Here is a 23,662-nt window from a genome sequence, read left to right as displayed (position 1 = left end):
GCCAAAAAAACATACTTTTGCAAGTTTAAAAACCGCGCTCTCTCGACACGCCATCTTTTACAACAGTAACATCATGACCAACCTAGCAGCACCTATGATACTCTGCTATTGTAAAATCTATGGTGTACAACGTTCACATACTTGGCATATCATTTAATCCGAAGTTGTCTGCACTTGTATTACAAAGAATAACGTAAAATACCAAACTCCAGTAATCCATTAAATTAGTATTAATTATAACTTACTTCCAGATCTTCCACTCTCTTTCAATAAACCAATTACATTTCTTGGGCTGCCACTGTTGATACACTGTGACAATAAAACCGCCAGAAGACGTACTAATGCACGCAAAGCTTCAAAACCGCGCTCTTTCAACACGCCATCTTTAAATTAAGTTGAGCACCAACATAACCAACCTAACGGCTACATACCTACTCTTTGCTATTAGGTCTGTCTACCGCGTTCACACTCAAGTCCGAGGTTGGCTGTACTTGTTTTCAAAACCATAAACTAAAGAGCAAGAATGTGTGAGCGAAGAAATCATTTATTATGATTCATGTCCAAAGTCTTCATTAAATGTCTTTTCCAATACGCCGGTCAAAAAAAATGCACTACCAAAGTTAATTCAGTGTGACTGTAAATCCAAGAAAGAAACGCAAAAAACAATAACATACGTTTATACACGAAGCTTGAAAACCGCGCCCTCACGACACGCCATCTCTCACCGACGTCCCAGGATGACCAGCGTAACAGCGCAAAATTTAAGTAAATTAGGGAATTTATTTGTAAATAACACTGGTGTGTCGTCTGAGCCAAATCTTTTCAAGATGGTCTCTGTTGACGAATTTATATTAAAATTTTTTAAAAACCCGGTAAAATCAGTTGAAGAGGTTCCAACGGTCAAATACATGACATCCTTTCAGCTCAGAAATGATTTTATTCGATTACCACAATTCGCACGAAACTCGATTCTTTCTACAATCGAATGAATATTTAATTATCGATACATTCGACATATTCGATACAAGCATATCGATTGTCGAATGAATGTTCGATAACACCAATTAGTAGTCGACACTATCGAATAAATGATTCGAACTATCGAATATGTATTCGATTGTCGAATGATTGTTCGATAACACCTAATAATAGTCGACACTATTGAATAAATGATTAGAACTATCGAATAAGAATTCGATTGTCGAATGATACGATATATTATATTCCACTGACAGATGGCGTTGTGTTCGATAAACATTAATGATGGCGGAAGAGAGTGGTGTTGATGGTTTGTTCATGGAGGACCTGGAAGATGAAGATGGAAACAATCTGAAAATGTCTTCGCTTTTGCCGTGGGACAGATTTTCTAGTTGGATTCATTGCATATGTATTGTTACCTTTGATTTAGAACTCGGTCAAGCGCTGGAGGTAAGCACGAATTCGACCTATATCAGAGCTTTCACCTGCCTTCGACGTATATTCATTTAACATTCCGTCTCCGTATTAGCGTAAAATACCAACTTTCTTTTACATGGTAGCATATGTTTTCCAAAAATCATTTCATTTTGTTTATAATGTTTGAGTATTAATGTGTATACAAGATAGAACGCAATATATTTGACAATTTGTGCACTGTAGGGCGTCAATGCAGAGATTTGTTACTATTATCAATTAAACGATACCTGACTGAACACAGCATGGGAAGGCGCTTTTTGAAAGAATTATCAGATAGAATTTTTTATTTTTGGAATGCCATGTGTGATAATTTTTGTTTATATAATTTGCCTCATTTTCAAGAATATTGTAAATTTTAAATATTCAAAACTTTCATTTACTGATGTTAAAAGTATCATTTACTAAAAAATATAGGCTTTTTTAGTTCAGAATAAACCAGGATTCTTAACAAGATATAACATAATGTCACTACCACATGAATGAGGGCTAGTCATGCAAATGTTGGGTTATTAAATCTGCAAGTGCTGTGTACTCCACACAGTTTATTCATTCCAGATATGAGTGCAATGCTTGAAAAGTGGGGAGAGGGTTTGTCAGGCATACCTTGCAAGTCCAGGATGTCTGTTCTCTGAGTTAAGCAAGAACAGAAGGCATTTTTGTGTAGTTTTACCTCACATTTCATATGGTTGTTAAACTTTGCCTCACCCTGAGAAAAGAACATACAGTACGTGACTGTAATCTTGAGACTTGGAAGTCTCAAGTTTACAGTCGCGGACTATAGGTAGATTGAGGGCATTTGAGATGAATTTTGGATCTGTGAGAGAGGATTTAACAGTAAGATGAAGAACATTTGGTAATGAGCAACTTCATACTTTGTACTCTGAACCAAACAAATTAAGGAGGTGGGAAGATGAGAAATGTATACTTAATTTTAGTTGGTAACTCTGAAGGAAAGAGGAGGACCTAGACATAAAAAGTATAACATTAAAAATTTGTTTTCTGAAAGTAGGGTATGAGGTTGTGGAAGGGCTTTAACTGGCTATGTACAAGGTTATACAGTGGACTCTTATGGACATTGCAATGAATATGTAGGGATTTCTGGACCTTCTGTCCAACTACCAGCTTCTGAAGGAGGACTGTTCTTTATGTAGATGGTTTGTTATGTTGGAATTATTTTAGGATCTACCAGTTTTATGTACGTCACATTTGTATGTACATGTAACCATGTTTACTAGACCATTGGTTGCAAAAATGCTGCTTGGAAGAGAATGTAATTTCTTTTGTTCGTACATTTGTTGTTTTAACTTTTGTAAACAAAATATGTAGCATTCTCTTTCTGAAAATATTTCTATTGAGTAAGTGCTTTTGAATGTAAATATTCTTATGTGGTGTTTCCATTGAATATACTGGTGACTTACAAAAGTTTTGTATGCATTTTTAGATTATTTACCCTGGTCACATAAAACTATCAGAACAAGAGAAGTCAAACATATGCTACTTGGCTTTTCCGGATTCAAACTCTGGTTGTATGGGTGACACACAGTTTCATGTAAGAATAAGACAGTCACCAGGTAGAAATGGCTTGCTCCCAGAACACCAGATATATAATCAGAAATGTCCTGTGTACCTTCAAGCAGATCCTGGCTATTACTATGGATATGTTTATTTTCGACAAGTCAAGGATAAATCTCTACCACGAGGATATTTTCAGAAGGTAAGACTGCATTTTAAAGCTTTTAATTTAAACATGTTTTATGAGAATATAGAGAGTGGACATAGATGCCAATGTGAACAGCCTCTGTTTTGCATACCATAACATTTAACCAGTTTCTTTTTCCTCCTCCCTTTTCTAATGTAGAAATTAATATGAGATTTTATTTACTTTTTTGCTATTTGTATCACATTTCACATTATTAAATATCACATATGCCTAATTTATGTGACAGAACATGCTAAAATAAAGTTGGACCTAGAAATAAGTATTGTGATTATCATCACAAGACTGTAACACAGAAAATGGATTAATTCATCAGTAAACTGAACTTGTGAGCATTGTTATACACAAGGTCTGCTTGTTGCTGAAAAATTATGATTTTTATGCTGGGCCATTTTTATCTAATTTTTACTTCAGTTGCATGTGCCTAATGTGTTTATTGACCATGGCCAATTAAATGCTATGAATTTACAGGTAAAAATTTTAACATTTAAGGTGCTGAGATAATGTAATAAACATAGAAATCTTAGACTGATGTACTGTTTGAAGGGAATAGTATTTGTAACAGCACTTTCTAAGCAAATTGTAAGAACATGACAAGAATTGTATGAGTTGCTATGGAATATTGAGTTTTGTCCCTTTGAAATATCTGCAGCTTGTTACCGCATTTCTCATTTTTAATGAAATCACAATATTTATTATTTCAGAGTGTTGTCATCATAACACGACTCCCTTTTGTGAGTTTTTTTACTGAGATATGTGCTCTGATTGCCCCAGAGTTTTTTGATAATGGTGAACCAAGTATTGAAGCTGCCTGCCATGACATAGATCAGTGGCCAAATCCTATTCCTGGTGAAACTGTTAATTTGCCACTCCTTGGGACTATATTACAGGTAACTGAAATAATTCCATTCACTTATTGAGGGTTAACTTTTGTTTGTGTTATCTTTACAGCTGTCTCATGAATATTGTAGTTTGTTTGTTTGTGTGATTGTGAATTTAATAGTTTTATGCTGAATTCTGTTCCATGTTACCAGTGCGTATTATGGTGCTGTGTATTGCAGGCTTACATTCCAAGCCACAGTAATAAAGTAGGTGTTCCAGCAGTACCAGGCTTTCCATCTGAAAAGAATCTCTCTCCATTGCCACCACCAACTGTACTGTCCTCGGTGCATGAAGTTCAAATGTTTCATTGCTTTTCACCCATAATTTCACATGTTCATTTACTGTGGGAGTTGGTTCTCACTGCTGAACCAATCGTAGTTATGGCTGGCTCTCCTGCAACTTGTTCTGAAATGGTCCAAGCACTAGTTAGGTGAGTTCATTTAATTTATTTTGTTCTGAACATTCGTTTTTCAGAATGTGCAATAGTGCTAAGAATAATTTAAATTCTGTCTCACCAATCTATATTTTAGTAAATATTAATTTTTACAAGTAAATTTCCAAGTTCTAGTGGAGTCTGTTGCAATGGAATGTCCAATTGATGTAATTATACTCATTCAGTAATTTTTTTTAACATCAGTCTTTCCCTGATGATTTAAATTCAGTTGAAAAACTAATTTTTCCTGTGTCTCTGGCCTCTCACATCATGTGTGACAAAAGACTGGAAAATAATTTTTGTTATCATACCCAGTTTTCTGAGGGGTTATTTTTGCAACTTATGTTTTTATGTACTGTAGAATTTTTGTATCAAGTATTCTAATTTCAGTATAGTTTAAATAATAAACCTTCATTTTATAAAATCAGCGATTAATAGTAAAATACTGACATGATTCTTTTTGCAGCATGATCACCCCTTTAATGTACTGTTCAGATTTCCGACCATATTTTACCATCCATGACAGTGAATTTAAGGAATATACTACAAAGGCTCATGCACCACCTCCAGTTATTCTAGGTGTAACGAATCCATTCTTTGCAAAAACTCTTCAACATTGGCCACACATTATTCGGATATGTGACGCTCCGCATCTATGTAAGTGAAGTATTTGACGTATATTATACCTTTGCCCTATGCCCTCTTTGTACAGAAGAAATTGATGTGTAAATATTTAGTTAATTTTTATAATGCGTGGGATTATGAATTATTATGTAAGTATAGATTTCTAATGTTACATTCTATGAAATTTCTATCATATTGGGAATTTATGAAATAAAGGTTTCTATAAACGAGGAAGAAGTAACTATTCATAACATTTTTACATTTCATACGCATACCAATGAAAGACAATGCTTAAAGAATTTTTTGTATTCACATATTTTTATTCTTAAGAACTCACTTAGATGTTGTACTAATAAAAAGTAATATAAGCCTGGCAATCCACTTGTAGCGACCAAAAGAACATTTTCCTCCACTACCGATTTCTTTTTCTGATGTGTGCATAGTTTGCTGTGTATTGATCTGTACCACTGTTGTAAATGTAGTCCCATACCACAAATATTTTTATATTTTTGTTGTTTTGTAAGACTGTTGTGTGCCAGTTTGTGATATGTGTTTAACATGAGCATTACTCTCTTCTCAAAGAAACTGAGAAGTATTGTATTAAGATTTCTGTCTTCTGGGTAGTTGCCCTGTGTAGTCTGGTCGATGTTAACCAACATTTCATCGCCCTGATGATGGAGGCAGTATGACCTCTGAAACGTTGGTAAACATCGACCAGACTACACAGCGCAACAACCCAGAAGACAGAAATCATCATACTCACCGCTGTGAAAACCTCAGATCTTTCAAGTATTGTATTCTTATCACCATTTTGAAAACAGAAATTTTGTTGTTCTTCAGTTTCAGATTTACCTCTGTGGTCCTTTTTGTTCCCTTGAATGGTTCCTGTGGTATTAAGTTTTAGCAGGTCTGGCCAATTTGTAACTTATATTTTTGTGCAAATGGTATCATGAGTCGTTTAAGGATGACAAGTGGCTTCACACAGTAGCAGTACTACTCAGCTGGGAAAAAATCAGGTTACACCGTTCTAGATTTGGCCTATCAGAGTATAAGATTATTGATGATGCCTCGTTTTTGCAATCTGCTAGCACATGTATACAAAGATAACATTAAATTTCTTTTATTGGATTGTATGTTTTGTATGTGATACATTCTATGAAACCAACTCTGCTTTCATTTATGACGATGTTTCTGCTTGGCAGATGGGGTCTCTTTGAATTTGCCATTAAGATAAGGTGCTTGCTAGTGTTTGGACATTGAGCATCTCTGGGATCAAGACTATGTTTGACCAATGTGTTCATCTGAGTAGGAAACATCCTTCCCTGCTAATTTCTGAAATGTCATATTTGAAGAAAAAATTTAAAACAATGGACATTGACCAAAAATAAATAATTGTGTTTATAACAGCATATTTTGGTAAAAAAAACATTAGATTTGGTCTGCCACAAAGTCGTTATGCAATCTTTTGTAATTTGCTTCTCTGAAATCTTGTGCCATGCTCTTATTCTGCTTTCATGGTGTTAACAGATATTGTGACCAAAATACGGGGAAGAGAAATGGAGAGTCTGCAAGGAGACAGAGCTTTACTTTTATTAATTTTTGACTCTTTATAAACATTACTGTTTAAAGCAGTGGTCCCCAACCTTTTTGTTCCTACGGGCACATTTGAGAGTTTATGAGATCGTGGTGGGCACCAACCAATTAACAAAGCTAAATTTTCTTTTCTCTGGACAAATAAGATATGGACACCAAATAATACACAAAACAACACAACGTTTAATGATACAAGAAACCATGCAATCAAAAATACGTAGTTTTATAAGTACAATTATTATTACTCGAATGGGAAGTTAGTGTGATGTTTGTCACTGCATTTCATCGACTAGTTTTTCAAATTTGGGAGTATAGGATGAAGTTGCTGCTCGCAAACAATCGTCAAGATGGGCATTAGTAAGTAGAGATCTGTGCTTTGATTTTATAATGTTCGTGGTTGAACGGCCTTCATTACTCAGTATAACCTCTTTCCGTAACAACGTGGGCATCCAAAAAAAGCCATGGTGCCCGTGGGCACCGCATTGGGGACCACTGGTTTAAAGCATGGAAAACCCATTGTAAAAATGAAAAATGTCATCTTCAATTATGCCAGGTTTTCACACTCACTTAATTTGAATGGAGATCCTGTTTTGGGTGACAGAACTGTGTCATTGTGTGCTGTATTTCCAGTATCTTGGAGACCCTTAATGTCTCCATCTTCAAGGTAAAGTGTCCTGTGATGATAAAAAGTTAACAGCTGGCTGCTGCTTGACACATCAAATGGAGCACTTCCCTGGACTCTATCCATGACACAATCAAAAAGTTAATAGTAGTCATATTCACTGATGTATACCAGTGATTAAAATAGAGTGCAACTATAAGAACAGATTTAATACAAGCAGAGTGCTTAATTATATATTTGTGTTTCTTCTTCAGCTGCTACCCAAAAGCACAAATTAAAGAAAGGTGGAAATTTGAAAATGTTAGATTCAAAACCTGGAGTGTATACATATTATCACCCATTTCTACATAAAGACAAAACCATATTGAAGAAATTGCTAAAGGGCATTCAAACAAAAAGGCCAGGAGAAGTTCAGACAGCACTGCTTCGAAGACATCTTCTGGAGTTGACACAAAGCTTTATGATTCCGTTGGAGAGGTATATGGCTAGCCTCATGCCACTTCAGAAGAATATTTCCCCGTATAAAGTAAGTGTCTTCTTTATGTTTGTTTGATATAAATCATCTTGTAGAATTCCTAATTGCAAACTCCTTTGGGAGCTCATTTCTGCGGTTCCTGTAAGAGTCTTGAAAGTGATACATTGCTGTCATTTCCTTTAATTTCTTACTATTGTAACACTATAAGAGAGCCTTAAATGTAAAACAATCTTCCTTAAAGAAAAAGTTGAAGAGAAGACTATATTATTGTTTTGCAGATGAAGCTTGTTATTATGCTTTAGTTTAAAACATAGACAGGCAGTTTGTAATTTATATTGTACTGCTGTGGCCTACATGAGAATATGTCCTGAACAGTTAGCATTAGTATTAATGTTAAATGATTTTGTTTTAGTTTAGGCCGAATTTTTGTTCCTAGTAATGGTAAGGAGTGAATCATGAAGATTGATGTATTTGAGGTTTTCATTGTCATTAAATATGCATGAGAAATAAGTTACAGTTAAAACAGAAAGGACCTTTATGGCAATTTAATATCACAGTTTTGGATCTTTTTATCTTCTGTTGGCACCTGGTAGCCATTTTATAATTGTTTTATTCTTTCTCCCCCAAAATTCCTTTCCACTCTTTTCTGTGATGCACAATTTAGAAAATGTCCAACACAGCCATATCATAGATTGTGGCTATTTTTCCTGAATGTTAATTTGGAAAGTAATGTTCCTTCCCTCAGTGATTTTTGTCTGCAGTATCTTAAAAGTCAGCGTTAACATGATGTTTTTACTACAGAATATGGTACGGGTGTTTTGGAATTTTTCTTTGCAGTTATGTTTCTATTATGGATTTTATTTTATTCTTTGGAAGAGCAGTATTGACACAGCGGAGTCTTACTTGTTATGACATAGGAACAGTGAAAGGAGTTTTGAGAACACGTGAATGTGTGACCATTAATGTTGGTATTAGTATTGGCATGTAGAGTTTTATTGATTTATTATCAGTTGCAGTTTTTCTTAATTCATGACAGTTATAAATTATTTAGGCAGCTCCAGCACCACGTCCTTTTAATCCAGATGACTTCCTCTCAACACTGGGAACGTCAGGTCCACAACTTACATCAGGGGTCAAAGGTGACTGGGTAGGATTATATCGTCGATTCTTCCGATCTCCGAACTTCAGCGGGTGGTTCAATGCCCGCTATCGGGAAGTAAGTCAGAAGCTGCAGGCTCTTCAGTTGGAAGCTCTGTCTGATGCTGTAAGTGAAACTTCACCAAGAATACAGTGTGATATGTGCTACATCATAATCATTGTTCTTCCTGCATTTATTTTGCTTTGCACAGTTCCTGAGATTTCTGATTCTGAATTTCAGAATATTTTTATTTTATTAGAATTTACCATTCCATTAACCCTCTCATTGCCAGTATTTTATTCTGAGCAATCACATACATGTTTACTGAAATACATGTATGATAGTGCCTAAATATTTTTTTGTAGCCTGTCCTATCACACTTTTATGTCAAACCCTGACTCTCGATGGTATTGGAAATTAAACTGAAGTCAGAATATCCGAATACCTCTGTTTATCACTTTGCTTCTACCAAAATGTATATTCTTATATGGTATGAGCTTACTTGTTGACTTTATAATGTATTCTGTCTTAGTTGTTGATTTTTTGTTAATTTATATTGTAGTTTAATACAGTTAAACCTAGAATAAAGTTGTGGCATTGTGTTTCTGTTAGTTTATGGTTAATCAATTTGTTTATTGTTATGCTCGTCTTGTTAGTATGTTAACAGGAGTGCAACTGTATGTTCTTTTATGTTGCTTGTAACATATTTTGCATAAATGTACGTATTAGAATGGTGCTTTAGATCAGTGGTATTTAACCTGGAGTACACGAAGACATCTTAGGGGGTACATGAAATTTAAAAAAAAAATATTTTTTATGATAAACACTGAATAATCAGCAATGTAATTTGTTTAATTTATTTTAGATGTAGATTATATACTATGTATAACTTGAATTATACACCAACAACTTTGGGGGTACAAAGTTGAAGAGAAATTATACCTGGGGGTATGCAAACAAAAAAGGTTGAATACCAGTGCTTTAGATTATGTTAAAAATGAAGTCTTAGTCCTGTGAAAGTATGGTAAGTTTCTTTACAAATATTAACTTATTTTGTTGAAATATGCGCATTATGGGTAGTTTTATAAAAAAAAAAATTTAGTCTAAGAGTTTAAGGATGTTTACGGTTTCATCATAAACTCTTGTTATTAGCTGTTTGCTGATCAGGAGATGCAAAGTTTCCTTATCTTTGCTGCGGTCACGTGTAGTAAAGTTCTGTCACAGCCCCAGTGGATGTTGCAGATATTTTTTTAGCTTGCCAGTTAAGGGGAACAATGTTTTCATGAGCCGCACTATTCAGTACAGACAGAGAATGTAATGTACTGGTCACTGTAGGTAGTTCAGAAAGAAAATTTCTGTATCATCATAGTAACTCTCTTATGTAGTGCCTTTTGTCCATTCATGTAATAATAATAATCCGTGGCATAACAGCTCCAGAGAGCCAAAGCCGACTAGCTTAACTGCTGACCTCACGTTCACATGCCTAAGCAGAGGTGAACGATCATCCAACCAGATATAGGGTGACGTGTGATCAGCACGACGAACCCCCAGCCATTGCTAGTTTTCATGACCGGATTACGGATTTCTTGTAGTTTTGTCTAGTCCATCATACATAGTATTTTAAAATACTCTGTAACTACCATTTTACAAATCTTTTCCTGCCTGCCATTTCTAGCCATTTTCCTGTATATAGTTGAAACAGTTTGATTACTTAGCATAGGAATGTGATAGTAAAATGCACAACTGTTTATTCAAAACCAGCGATCAGCCTGCTGGAAATGAAATTTGTCTTTATTTTTTTAGGATCTGAAAGTATGGGTTCAAGGGAAACAGGAGGTAGAAGTTGTCGATATGATACTGAGAATACGTCACAAATTGGAGCAAAGCGAAACGGATGAACTGCCTCTGAGCGATTCGACGAAAGATCAGCTACGTCTTCGAATGGACGATATAATTTGTACTCTTCCAGATGATCTCAAAGCAGTACTGAAGACCAGCTGATGACATCTTCTCTCGACGGGGCAACCTACGAACTTGGCTGTGACTGTCGAGTCTGTCGTCAATTTGGACATTACCACAACTGTTGGCCTCTGCTTTAGCCACAAGAGTAATTTTTCCATTGTACAGTGTGATGTGGTGAACATCGGTCACAAAGCTATAATGATTAGGACAGAGGAAATTTGCACTTTTAGCAAGTTGAAAGTGTTGTTAACTACTCTGTTACACAGGTGTGCCTTCAGTCCAGAGAACTGACTTCACTCATATATATCCGAAGAAATAACATGTTACCTGTTTCAAGTCCAGTGACAGGTGTAGGCTATCTTCATCTTCCTTCGCTGTCTAAGACATTTCCACTTTATGTGGTGCCATCTGTAAGTGTAGTGCTGAAGTAATCTTGTGTTTTAAAAAAAAGATGTCACTCTGATACGAGAAACAGTAGTACAAATTAGAATGTAAGAAAAAAGGTACGATGTAGTGTGGAAATTTTAATCGAAATAACTCCCAGAAGTATTAATTATAGTTTTATGCCTTTTTACCCATATCTTAGAGCTAGTTATTACAATAATGGTAAATACTGTTGTTTGTAATATTAAGCTTTATTGTTCTGTCTCATATTGAGACATCTATGATTTAATTTTGTGAGGAACAACATGATTTTTCTGTATTTTAAAGGGTGTTTAACAAAGAACTTCCAATTGTGTGTTACACTTATATTTATTAATTCTATGTAGATGTTGAAAAGAACAAGGTTAATTGAGAAGCTGTCTATTTCTCCATATTATTTCCGGAATGATTGAGACATTTGTTTGAGTGATACGCCACCTGTTTGATTCATGCAGATAAGATATTAGGTCTCAATATTTTCATCCACAGATGCACCTCAGTTTTCATTTCATCATATATGAATTTTCAGAGTCAAAGTACTGTATATTCTGGAGAACTTAAACTATTATCGTGTCCTGTCAAACGCTACAATTTTGAATTATTCACAGTGTCCATAAACCAAACAGTTTAACTACTACACGGTGCATAATTCTCACGTACATTAAAAAAAGTGTATGAATCTAACTGTATGTTTGATATTACTTACATTGTCATTATTATTTTCAAACCCCGCTTATGATAGCTGAGTAAACATAATTGCCAGTTCCTTCTCATTCCTTGTCATTACATGCTTTATTTCTTCCATAAGTAATACGCTAAAGCATGGGATGTAATCTGTAGTGAGAGTTAGTTTGATATTTTAATTACATGTTTATTTGTTAAAAAATATTAACTGCTAGTTCTAGGGTCAGGGACCATATTGAAACATCTTCTATGGCTCTCCGGTCTGTATTCGGTCCATGGCCTCCTCAATTCTCCTCTTCCATTCGGTCCTCTGTTAGGTCAGTCTATCCGAGGCTTTGATTGAGGTTTCAAAACATCTTCCTTTTTACGGTGCAAGGTTGTTAGCCTTGTGACCAACCCCCAACCTGGAGGACCAGGGTACCTGTCTTAGTCTGACCTCTCCCCCTCGACCAATCTGGTTAGGGAGGCCCTACCAGTAGCTATGCTACCGCCAGCATAGCTCTTGGGGTCACTGAGGTACTCCACCATGACAAGGTCCATATTGAAACATAAGGAAGGTTATTAAACTGATAAATTGACACATGAAATTACACGGTGGTATCAGTGACTTTGTTGCAGGTATTTATGAAATAAACAGAGTAAATTAATTCAATTAAACTGAATTATAATTCCAAGGTCATGAAAATTGATAAGGAAATTATGGTTCAAACCTTTTTATTTAAGTATGTTGTATATATTGTAAAAGTAATTATGCTGAGAAAAACATAATAATTCTTCTGAATAAAAGTAATTGATCTTTGGGTTTTAGTGAAACATGTTACACACACTTAAAAGCTTGTGATAATACTGTAGGCCTGTTCTTTTTAGTTTAACAAACTTTTAGTGCTTCATTATTCTGTAAAATTTAATTGCAAAACAAACAAGAATTGACTTTAAAATTTTGAATTTTATTGGAAGGTTGATTTATGTTCACTGTGAACAGAATAAGTGTCAAAATTGTTGGCCAGTGGGTATGTCATATACTCTGAATAAACAAGAATAAGATTATGGAAGAGGATAGAAGAGTTTTAAAATTAAATTAGTGGTTCAATATGTAAATAATCTTACATAGATATACTTATAAATTATTTTATTATGAACTGTTTATGAATATTCATAATTCAAATTAATGTGCTTAATTTAATTATAGATATTAAATGCTTTCAGTAGCATAAAGTGTTGATACAATGAAATCCGAAGATTATTAAGGGATGCAAAATTGAATTAGATCTAGCATTTTCTGTGTACCAAAATTTTAAACTGAAATGGCACATGTTTGTATAGTGAAATAAGGTAAAGTGCCATTTCACCAGTCTTAAGCAGATCTGAAAATTTTATGATAATGAAAATGCGTGCCAAATCTCATGAAATTCACTGTGATATATAAATACTGAATTCCATGACACAGTTTTGCTTTTTTATAACCAGTTTTCTGAGAGTTCTCTAATACATTACCTAACTGGACCCATTTCAGTTACTTTTGTGGTAGGACCTGATATGTCTCCAGTCAGTTTATTTCTCAACACCAAATTTAACATGTAGCGATTAGCTCTGCTGGTTATATTCATGAGATCTCAGGTTTCAGTCTCTGCTTGGAAGTTGGCAGTCCTTATTGCAGTTATTGTGAAGACAGGGATTCTCAACCTTTCAAGACCTGCACTCAAATTAATCTTTTCTTGTTGACTTTTGATGGTACATGGTGCTGGGTATTCTTGTACCTTGGCTACTTATCCTCTGATTTGTTGTGCCTCTGCTTCCAGAGTAGGATTAGGTTTTAAATGGTAAGAAATTTGACCTGTTGGCACTAGAAGAAAAGAATTGTGTACCCTCAGCATTTTGTTTTGGTGTTTAGCTTTGACTTATCATGGGCACACACTTGTTTTATAATATAACATCACTCAAAATTATGAAGCTACTTCTTAATGTATACTCAGCATAGACCAGGGTTGAGCAAAGTATGGGCTGGATGCAATGTGAGAAAATTTAGTCTGGCCTATGATGTTTGAGTATTAGAAATAATAAGACCCTTTTCTGATTTTTATCTCGTCATACATAGTAGGCCTATAGAGAATATTGTAGATGCAAGACTTATAGATTTTTCACATATGCAAATTTTTGGGGTTCTGATATGCGTATTACTGTAATTTACTACAGATATGGATATGAGAATGCTGAGTGGGCCCACTCCAGATTATGCTTAATTTGTAAAAGTGCCAGTCAGGTTTGAGGATATCATGCCCACATTAATTATTAATAATGCAGATTTTATGTAATTTTGATAATCTATAAACTATGGCCAGTCAGCACAAATAACTGATAATTCTTTAACAGTTTTTTCTTTGTGTTGTGTTTGTAGCGTAACACGAAGATTGTTTGGATTGTTTCATTGAAATATATGTGAATATTAGCCAAGAAATCTTAATTTCTCTCTGCTAGATTGGCATTTTTGTTAAAATTAGTTTCAAGACCAATAGTTACCTTACATTTATATAGCATTTGGATGGAGAATAAAATGTATCTCATTAATCCTTTATATTATGGGTGGTAATTATTTTTACCACTGCATTGTAAAATATTAAGTTAATGTTTTCAAAATTTCATTTTTGGAGTAAATTGCTAAATATTTATTAAATTGTAATTTTTGTTATAATGTTTGACTGTTAATACAGTTTAATGTGATGATACATTCATGAATTTTATGTAGCATGCAAAGGGAATTGAGTGATTTTAATATGAAATATTGTGTTCAGCATAATTTTATGTAATTGTAAAGTGCAGCTTTAGTTACAGTTTTTGTATTTAATTACATTGTTATCATTTATAAAAACTGTAATTGCTATACATATTGTCTTTTGTCATCTGTATTAGATTGTCATTATTTATGAAAACAGTTATTTGTATTTGAAGGTAAATAAAAGGCAAATCTGTCCCTGTTGCTTAAGCACCATTTCAGGAAGGCATGGAAGTTCTTCCAATTCTGCATTGGAACTAAATACAGGTCAGTGTTTAACTTCAAATCTTGGCTAGTTTGAAGGAGATCCGAGTTCCCAGAAATCATTTTGAATTTGGTGGTTAAGAGAAATATTTCATTACATTCATGTTGCAAATTAAACCCTAATGTTCCATTCATTAGCAACTCTTTTTCCAGACTGGTTCTAATTGTTTTTTTAGAATCAAAAGTAATAACTCTGGTTTTCAAGTTAAACTCTTTAAATCAACATAACCATTTTGCTTACTTTTTATGTGTGGTTTTTATTATTTTTTAACCAACATGTTTCAGTGTTAGTGCATGAAGATCAGGCCACAATTACAACTGCTAAGTTGTGCAGTCACCAAATGTATGCATGTACATGTATGACTTCTTGTAATAGACCCATTATGTATTATCTACTTATATTAAAATCTTATTTCCTAGATCCAGCTTAATATATTAGGTTTGTATAGTATGAATATGTTTATATTGCATATTAAAGTAAATGTGCAGTTTACTTCACCATATGTTAAAAGATTAATCATGTGCCCTGTAAAATTGATATTCTTTATTTTCATTATGGAAGTATCTTGGATACAAATTTACATGTTTAATAAATATTATGAGCTCCAGGTACTGAATCACTAAAACAGGATCATTGAAGCACCATATGTAGTGATGTTGACAAAGGGATGTTAATTGTTTAACCCTTTGTTACTGGAGCTCAAAGAAAATTTAAGAATTTAGTCTGTACTGCAAAGATAACCCAACATGTAACAAAAACAAAGATAAACTTGTCACTGCAATTTGTGTAGGTTAATTTGAGCTTCTTTGGCTTTTTCAGCCCTGAAGATTGCTAAGTAGCATGTGCACCTGAAATACACTCGGCCTAATTTGTTTAGACAATATGCATTAGGGTCTACACGTCTTAAAACATCCACAGACGTAGGGTGTAGAAATGTGCTAGGAACGAAATCGGTCTAATTGTGATTGGTGTCTTGGAAGCTAAATATCTTTCAGTCACTTAAGGAAATAATCACTTTGTGCTCAGAATCATACAAAATTCATAAATGCACTGTGTGTTACGAATGTTACAGTACGTGGTGCATGCTTACCACTAGGCTTTAAAGGGTTTATGTACTTTTATACATCAAAAAGTAAGTTATCTATTATCGAAAAAAGCAAACAAAATTGTGCTCTACGTTTGCGATAATCCAGCATGAGAATGGTTAATGAATTTGACGGACACGATCAGTTCAATAATGGCGTTCCAAATATGCATTAAATTAGATGAAAATACGAAGTGTTTCCTTTGCAGCTAATACATACTTAAATCTATAAGATTTTAGTGCGTTTTTAGAAGCTATATTATCAGAAAAATAATCGGAATGCCTTAAGGAATACATTGAAAGAAGGGGGTTATTTATTAGATTAGGACATGTTTATTGATGCAAGATGGTATGTACATTGTATTGTATTGGACATACATTTTATCTCAAGCTTGTTTGTTTGAAAATGTGTGAAACTTGACAGGTTATGTTCTAACAGGTGAATTTAATTGCTGGGGATGTCTGAAAAGGTAGGCTATAGAGTTAGGGTGGATAATGTGTCAACTCTCCCTCTCCCTTAGTCGATTTCGCAGATTAGTCCGGGTTGAACAGCAGGATTGTTCGCTCTTTGTCCATTATGTATTGCACACATTTGTTCTTCTAGACGTTGTAATGGTTTCCGTAAATCATACAGAAGAACTCGCAAAAATGTAGTAGAATAAAGAAGGCCATTACGAAATTATGGTTTCTGTTTGTTAGTGTATACTGTTGAACATGGCATATATATCATGCCAGCAGGTAACAAAATTTATAGTAGGCGTACAGCTTTAAATTAGTTGCTTAATCATCTGTAAGTCTAGGAACAAATGCTTCACTATGTCAGGAATTTGTTTCCACTTTGCAGCTCTCCTCTCCAAGGGAAATAAATTAGGCCTACGACTACTGAAAATAAGTTCCGAGAATATAATAATAGGAAACTATCCGTTAGAAATATTTGAACGTTACAAAAACATTGTTCTAATTAATACGTAGTTATACTGAGATCGGGGCCTAGAGTCCCGCTTGTGGTATAATTGCAATCAGACCCGCGTTTATATATTTTTGAATTGTGTAGGCACAAAGGCCTTGTATTTGACAATTTCCTTGCCCAGTGAGTCCGATCGGATATCTGGGTTTATAGTTTCCATGAAGTAATTGCGACCAGGCCAAATCCGTGATGTCAAGAATAAATGTGTCAGAATTTGCGCTATAAGCCCTTGTGGGACATGAGGTTCTCACGTCATTGCGTACAAAGATGGCTGTCTTATGGGTTGTAGCGCCGAGAAGTCTTGTAAAAATTTACCACTGATGATGGAGGCTGCAAGGACCCCCGAAACGTTAGTAAACTTCTACCAGACTACACGACACTACAACCCAGTAAACAGCTATCTTTTTACATATTTTATCTTCCTTGCTGCTTATTATAAATATATAATTATAATATTGTTGTGTATTACTTGTAATAGAGTGTAGTCTATTGACATCTGAAATAGGAGATGAATTATCTCTGCAATACTGTAACCAGTCTTGGCTCTCTCTCTCCCTGTGTCTTTATACAGATATAATGCATAGCAGATACCACGAAATATCTAGGGGATGTGTAACTAAAGATTCAACGACAAAATGAACAAAACAATGGTGTAATGTGACAAGACACGGATAAATGCTGTTCTATTGTCACGATTCTCTGCCAGGAGCAGAATGGCGATGCAGGTTTACGTTGTTAGTCGGATGCAGACATTAATCAAAATTCTAACCAGTAGAAATTATTAATATCAAAGTACGGATTCCAGCACGAGTCATTTTTCATGTTGATCATCTGTGTGAAACGAAACGCTAACGTGGATGGACGACAGAAATACATTCGTAAAGAGCAGACATTCCAGCGAGCAGATGCAATTCATAACCCTAAACAGTGGGCAGTCAGCTTTTCATACAACCACCGTCTTCAGAGACCACATAGAAATCCGGAAAATTAATATCAAGTCACAATGCACCATACCTCTAAAATAGCTACGTGAGGGGAGACACGGATTTAGAAGTTTTCAGATTACATTATACACTGGAACATCAGCTTTACATCCTAAATTCCAGCTGGAAGTAAATAATCCCATCTTGACATATCATGTAAGCAAATGATATGACGCAAGTGTATAGTCCAACCTTAATGTTAGACAATCCAAAGTTAATATCTGTTAGTCTCTTAATTGGTGAGTTAAATATCTGCATTCCTCCGTTATGAAAGATGAACAATGTCGTCATGGCTTTGTTCCTGCTTAATGTTTATCCCGTTCAGTAACTATCGAACGGAATGGATATTTTTTTTAGAAACTCGGTATGAATACCGCTGCTACACCGTAAATTAAAAATGCCTGTAACCAAAATTAATAGCATGGAAGTTTTCTGTGCTGAATTTAAATGATGCTGACAATTCAGAAAGATCACCTATTCACTAACAACAGCGTCTGCAGTACGTGCTATTTCTTTATGCACTAACGCCCCTAAAACGAGGGAAAAATGAGTACACTATGGGCTGTTTAAGTTTTAGACTCTCGACCATTTTGTAAATTACAGTATCCCTTCAGAAACAACAAATAATCTCGCAAGCGTAGGTCCCAGAAACTAATTGCAGATCCTGGGGTCTCGGGTTCGATTCCCGGCGGTGCCCGAATTTGTAACTTGTGTTGGGCAAGGCCGTGGTCTAGGCAACACGGAGTTTTCCTCCGGGGTTTCCCCGGTTTCTCCGTGGCATCCCAACAATTACTCCATTCACACACAGAAGAAGGCAATGGCAAACCACTTCTGGATCATCTGCCAAGAACGTATATGAACAGGTCCCAGTCCGAGAAAATGATGGAAGGATCCTGTTCATATGGACCTGTCGTCAGACAGAACACTAAATAAATAAATAAATACGTACTGGGCTGTCAAACGCCTTTTCTGTTCCGAATTAGTTCTGAAACAGTGACTATTTCTGTCTGTTAGTGGGATGTATTGGATTGAAAATCAGCCCATGGAAAACATTTGACCTACACAGAACAACACAACGCAGAAAATTCGGAAATATTTACATATCTAGCGGGATTCGAACCCACGATCCTGATTTTCGAGTACGTTACTTTGATCTCGAGGCCATTATGTTCGGCTTTGTTAACGCACATTTCGTTGTAAAAGAAACGAAATAAGACTATTGTGATTAATTTTAAAACTGCTCTCCTATTTCGTATGTTTCGACGCTAAGTTAGATGAAATGCCTCTGAAGAACAAAGACAAGTTGATGGTTTTAACAATTTGTTACGAATTTCGCTGTGCGTTTTTTACGCGTCTCGTTGGAACACGCATTCTTCTCTCGCTCATTACTCTGTGCACTTTACGAACAAAACCAAGCATCAGCAACAGAGCACAGAGAAAGGAGGAAGATTTGTTGACGCATTTAAGGTTCCTCTTCGCACATAATCCGCAGGCAATTGGACCAGGTTGTGGGGAAGGGCGGATAAAACAATACAGAAGGGAACACGGTGCGTAATAGACCATGAACGGCACACGCGGAAAATACAGAATATTCAGGAAGTTGGTGCTGATGTTGACACATAGGCAGCGTGCTTTTAATAATAGTTCCGACTGACTTTTGTAAGTAAAAATTCGTTCTTCTGCCCAGGCTGCAAGCAGTGAAGGCGTATAGGGACGTGAAGGTAAAACTGCACTAATTTTTAACTAGTTAAACAAAGCAGTTTGATTTAAAATGCGTATTGTTGATAAATGCTATAGGAAAAGTTAATTTTTTAAGTTGAAATTTAATGGCGTAATAGGAGATAGACTTGTGTTCCTGTAATCTCCTCGTCGAAACTGTTTTTGTACAGAGCCGTTCTTCTATAGTGCTTAGTTTCCAAGCTACAAAAACATTCTTCTTACCGGGACTCAGAACAGTTTTTCGGTGTTATGACCTTTCTAAAATTACTTGTTGGTCTCAAGAAATACGCATGCCAAGTTTGATGCAAATTGGTCCAACCGTTCTCGAGCTATAAGCAAACACACTCTCACCATCAATTTACATTTTTACAAGATGTGCTATTTGAGGCGAGCATTACTGTTTCACAAGTCTGGAAAACTGAACCACCTTTTGCTCCTGATTGTACCCAAGAGAAAGCTTTTGTTTTCAGTCATCAGTCTGAACAATGTTATGTATTTGCTTTCTGTTCTTACAACGTACAGCTAATGAATTCACTCGTTTTTCGTGTATGTAATATTGTCAATTAAGTAAATGTGTGTATTCAAATGAGTGTGGAACACTAACTAGCTGTACTGCAAACTGACTTGTTCATGCACTGAAATTTTCCTCTGGTTTTAATAATGTGGATTCCATTATCCATTTTGTGTAGCAATCTGGTTTGAAAACAAATGAACGTTAGGCAGTAATGCAATTTTGTTCACAATTGGTCAATTAAGCCCGTGTTTCTGTTTTATATATCCAGATTGTGAACCATATCGACCACATGAAGCTCCATCGAGTTCTACCTTGCAAACTAAATTACTTTTCAACCTGTGAGCTAGTGTTGCTGATATGCTCAGGGAGATTTGTGTGATTGCTTCTATAAGCCGTGCATGATACAAGAAAGAAATATTATCTTACAAGCTTTTAATTATACTTTAGAAGTATTACGGTGAAAATAATCCACACTGTTGTATCGAGAAGAAGGTAAATTGAACCTGGATTGAAGAAGGAGTTGGTAATGCGTTTTTGTTTGTAGTAAACTGGGCTCGGTTGACGTCAGGTTCTGATTACTCTTGTGACCGGTTAAGCTTCCATGGACTAACTAACTAACTAGATGGCTTACCGAACCCGAAGGTTCATCACCGAATTAACCAAAGCCCTCCACCGGACCCTGTCCTGAGCCAACAAAATCCAGTCTCCTTCAACTCCTATCTCCCACAGATCCTGCCTGACATTATCCTTCCATCTACGTCTAGGTCTCCCCAGCGGTCTCTTCCCCTCAGGCTTCCCAACCAATAACCGGTGCACACCTCTTGTCCCATCCATGAGCGCTACATGCCCAGCCCATCTCATTCTTCTCGACTTAATCACCCTGACAATATTGGAGGAGGAGTACAGACTTTTAAGTTCATCATTATGCAGTTTTTTCCATGCCCCATCGTCTTCCCTCTTAGGCCCAAATATCCTCCTCAATACCCTGTTCTCAAACACCTGCAATCTGTGTTCCTCCCTCTGAGTGAGTGACCATGTTTCACACCCATACAAAACAACAGGTAAGATTATTGTTTTGTATACAGCTACCATGGACTAGTGGAAGAAAATGGTAAGTGAAAGAATAATAATATTAGTTAACATTTTGATGTTTCTTAATAATGTGTATAATTGTTCTTGCAAGCTTTGTCAATCGTCTGAATTAAAACATAGTAAAATTGTACAAAAACAATGTTTAGAAAGCTGGATTCTGCTTTTGTCATCAGATACAAAATGGGGGAATAGGGCACAAACTTGGGCTCCCTGATCGAGCTAGCCTCAGACCCCAGGTCTGAGGCAGGTGCTGAGCGAACAGTGGTCGATAAACAGAATTTGAGTTTACAGTACGTGTTCTCCGTTTTGACACAGAATTTCTTAATTGTTTGGTAACATTCTGAAGTGCATTTAAGTTTGCCTTGAAAAATAGTATTTTAATTATTCTCACAATCTCTTAAATGTTATATTTTTAAATGCTTTTCCTTGTTTTTCTCATTGCATATCAAACAGTCAAGAAATTTAGAACGTACTGAATCGTTCGCGACCAAAATTTCACTTCTGCAACTCGTAGTATTTTTTCATGTGATCGCAGTGCCAAAATTTCACTGTCATGTACAAAGGGAGGGATGGACAGTGAGTGATTTGCGCTGTTTGAATTTTCAGCTTCTTTGAATTAATTAGGTGCCAGTGTTCTTAAAACTTTGTGATTTGGAAATATTGTTTTTTACCCCTTCATAGGGTGTGTTTCAACCCACGTTTTAAAAGTGTCAGCTTACCCCAATATTGCATTATAAATTATAGTTTCATTTATTATTCTTTCTACGCGTTCAGAATCCATGACATTCTCACGTCAGTACCTTTCAGTCCGTACCTGAAAGAAAACAACGCCACCGTCATAAAAATCGATCGATTAATATTGTTTAAATAAAAAAATTCTCTTTACCCTGATAATCCCATGTATTCAAATTGAATGGTTACTGACTGTTAAAGTAAGTTGCGCATGTGATGTAGTTACCACCCGGCTTGAAAGATAAATCTCATTGACTCATCGTACCAGCACAAAAGTACAGCGTCGCAGTGAAGATTAGGTTGGCCACTGACAGTTTTTGTCCTTCTGCTGCATTCATGTAATTGTTTTCCATTGCGGATTTTTCTAAAACTCGCTTATGCCTGCAAGATTGCATGTGTTCTGCAATGCTGGGATGTGGTGTGACGTTGGGGGTTGGCTCTGTACTTACAGGGTTCCAAAGGGATTTATAGGAGAGTGGAAAGCCCAGTAGTTCAGTACCCCCCCTCCCACCAGTTTCACCCGCTGGAGTCCAGTATTCATTTGTTTATCGGAAAACCGTGTTAGGACGAGCCGAGGCTAAACCACGGCTTATCTACTTCAGACTGCTCACAGCGCAGAAATACGTACCCCACTGCCTCCCTGACAAAGATGACCTCGTTTGACCTATAACCAAAACGGCTGTTCATTTGTCTTCTGTAACTAATGACTCGTCAAAAACAATTTGAATTACAAATATCCTGCTGGAACTTCAATATAACAGGTCTAATGCTATTGTTTGTTTGTGTAGTTTAACGTTTCGACACTTTAGTTACAAATTATAAAAGGGAAAGATCAGGATAATAATTTTGAATAATGAAGTGACATGTGTTTACGAGACGGCGGCAGTGACTTGTTATATGATAATGATGATGATAATAATTCAGTTCATATATTCATATGCTTGTTAGTGGTTGAACAAAAACATCTGCAGCTAGACAACAATACAAGAACAAATGACGTAAAAGATTAAGAAATATATAAAATAGAAAAAACCCAGAAATAGTTGTTGCAGTATTTTCCTGCGAACCGCCACTAAAACTCTGGTAAATTTATACCAGACTACGCGGCATTACAATCCAGAAGACAGCCATCTACATACTTGCAGTCTTGAGAACCTGAAGTCTCACGATTTTTTGATTGTCAGTATTAACTGCAACTCTACGTATTGTTACATTATCACATAACAATAATGTCTTAGTTTTTGCTATAGAAACTACAGTATTTGTATATGTTAATTATATTTTCGAGTATATTGGAGATAGATTTCCATCACCAGGGCCACTTGCATCGATAAATATTTCAATATGCATTAACCACGATTTTACTAAATTTTTGATGTTGTTGATAGTCACAGAAAAGAACGTCTGTGGTCTACAGACTATGATACTCCACTGGAATGTGGATACATGTGAGTGCAGTACTAGAATTCGAATATTCGATTAAAGTTGTCGAAAAGCTCGTGTAGAAACGGACTGAAAGCAAAAAAGG

General features: G+C 35.6%; 1 protein-coding gene across 2 annotated transcripts; it reads left to right on the top strand.

The window, feature by feature from the left end:
* The first annotated feature begins 1,229 nt into the window (after nt 1–1,229).
* On the top strand, nt 1,230–15,003 carry LOC110827615 (protein DENND6A). Of its 2 annotated transcripts, XR_015537126.1 has the most exons (9): nt 1,230–1,428; nt 2,897–3,169; nt 3,877–4,062; nt 4,234–4,484; nt 4,954–5,144; nt 7,581–7,852; nt 8,853–9,065; nt 10,743–12,153; nt 12,627–15,003. XR_015537126.1 is itself a non-coding variant. In XM_022059454.2 (8 exons), the coding sequence occupies exons 1-8, from the start codon at nt 1,261–1,263 to the stop codon at nt 10,938–10,940; spliced, it is 1,752 nt and encodes a 583-aa protein (XP_021915146.2). In that variant the 5' UTR covers nt 1,230–1,260; the 3' UTR covers nt 10,941–15,003. The 2 variants fall into 2 exon arrangements, 1 of the variants encoding a protein (XP_021915146.2); XM_022059454.2 differs by having other exon boundaries at nt 10,743–15,003.
* The last annotated feature ends 8,659 nt before the right edge of the window (nt 15,004–23,662 follow it).

This window comes from Zootermopsis nevadensis, unplaced genomic scaffold (genome assembly GCF_977971745.1).
Source record: "Zootermopsis nevadensis isolate Lab colony 2312 unplaced genomic scaffold, Znev_1.0 Znev_ptg000025l, whole genome shotgun sequence".
NCBI classification, from domain to species: Eukaryota; Metazoa; Arthropoda; class Insecta; order Blattodea; family Termopsidae; genus Zootermopsis; species Zootermopsis nevadensis.
Note: the sequence above shows the minus strand (reverse complement) of the source record. Positions and strands in the feature narration are given on the sequence as shown.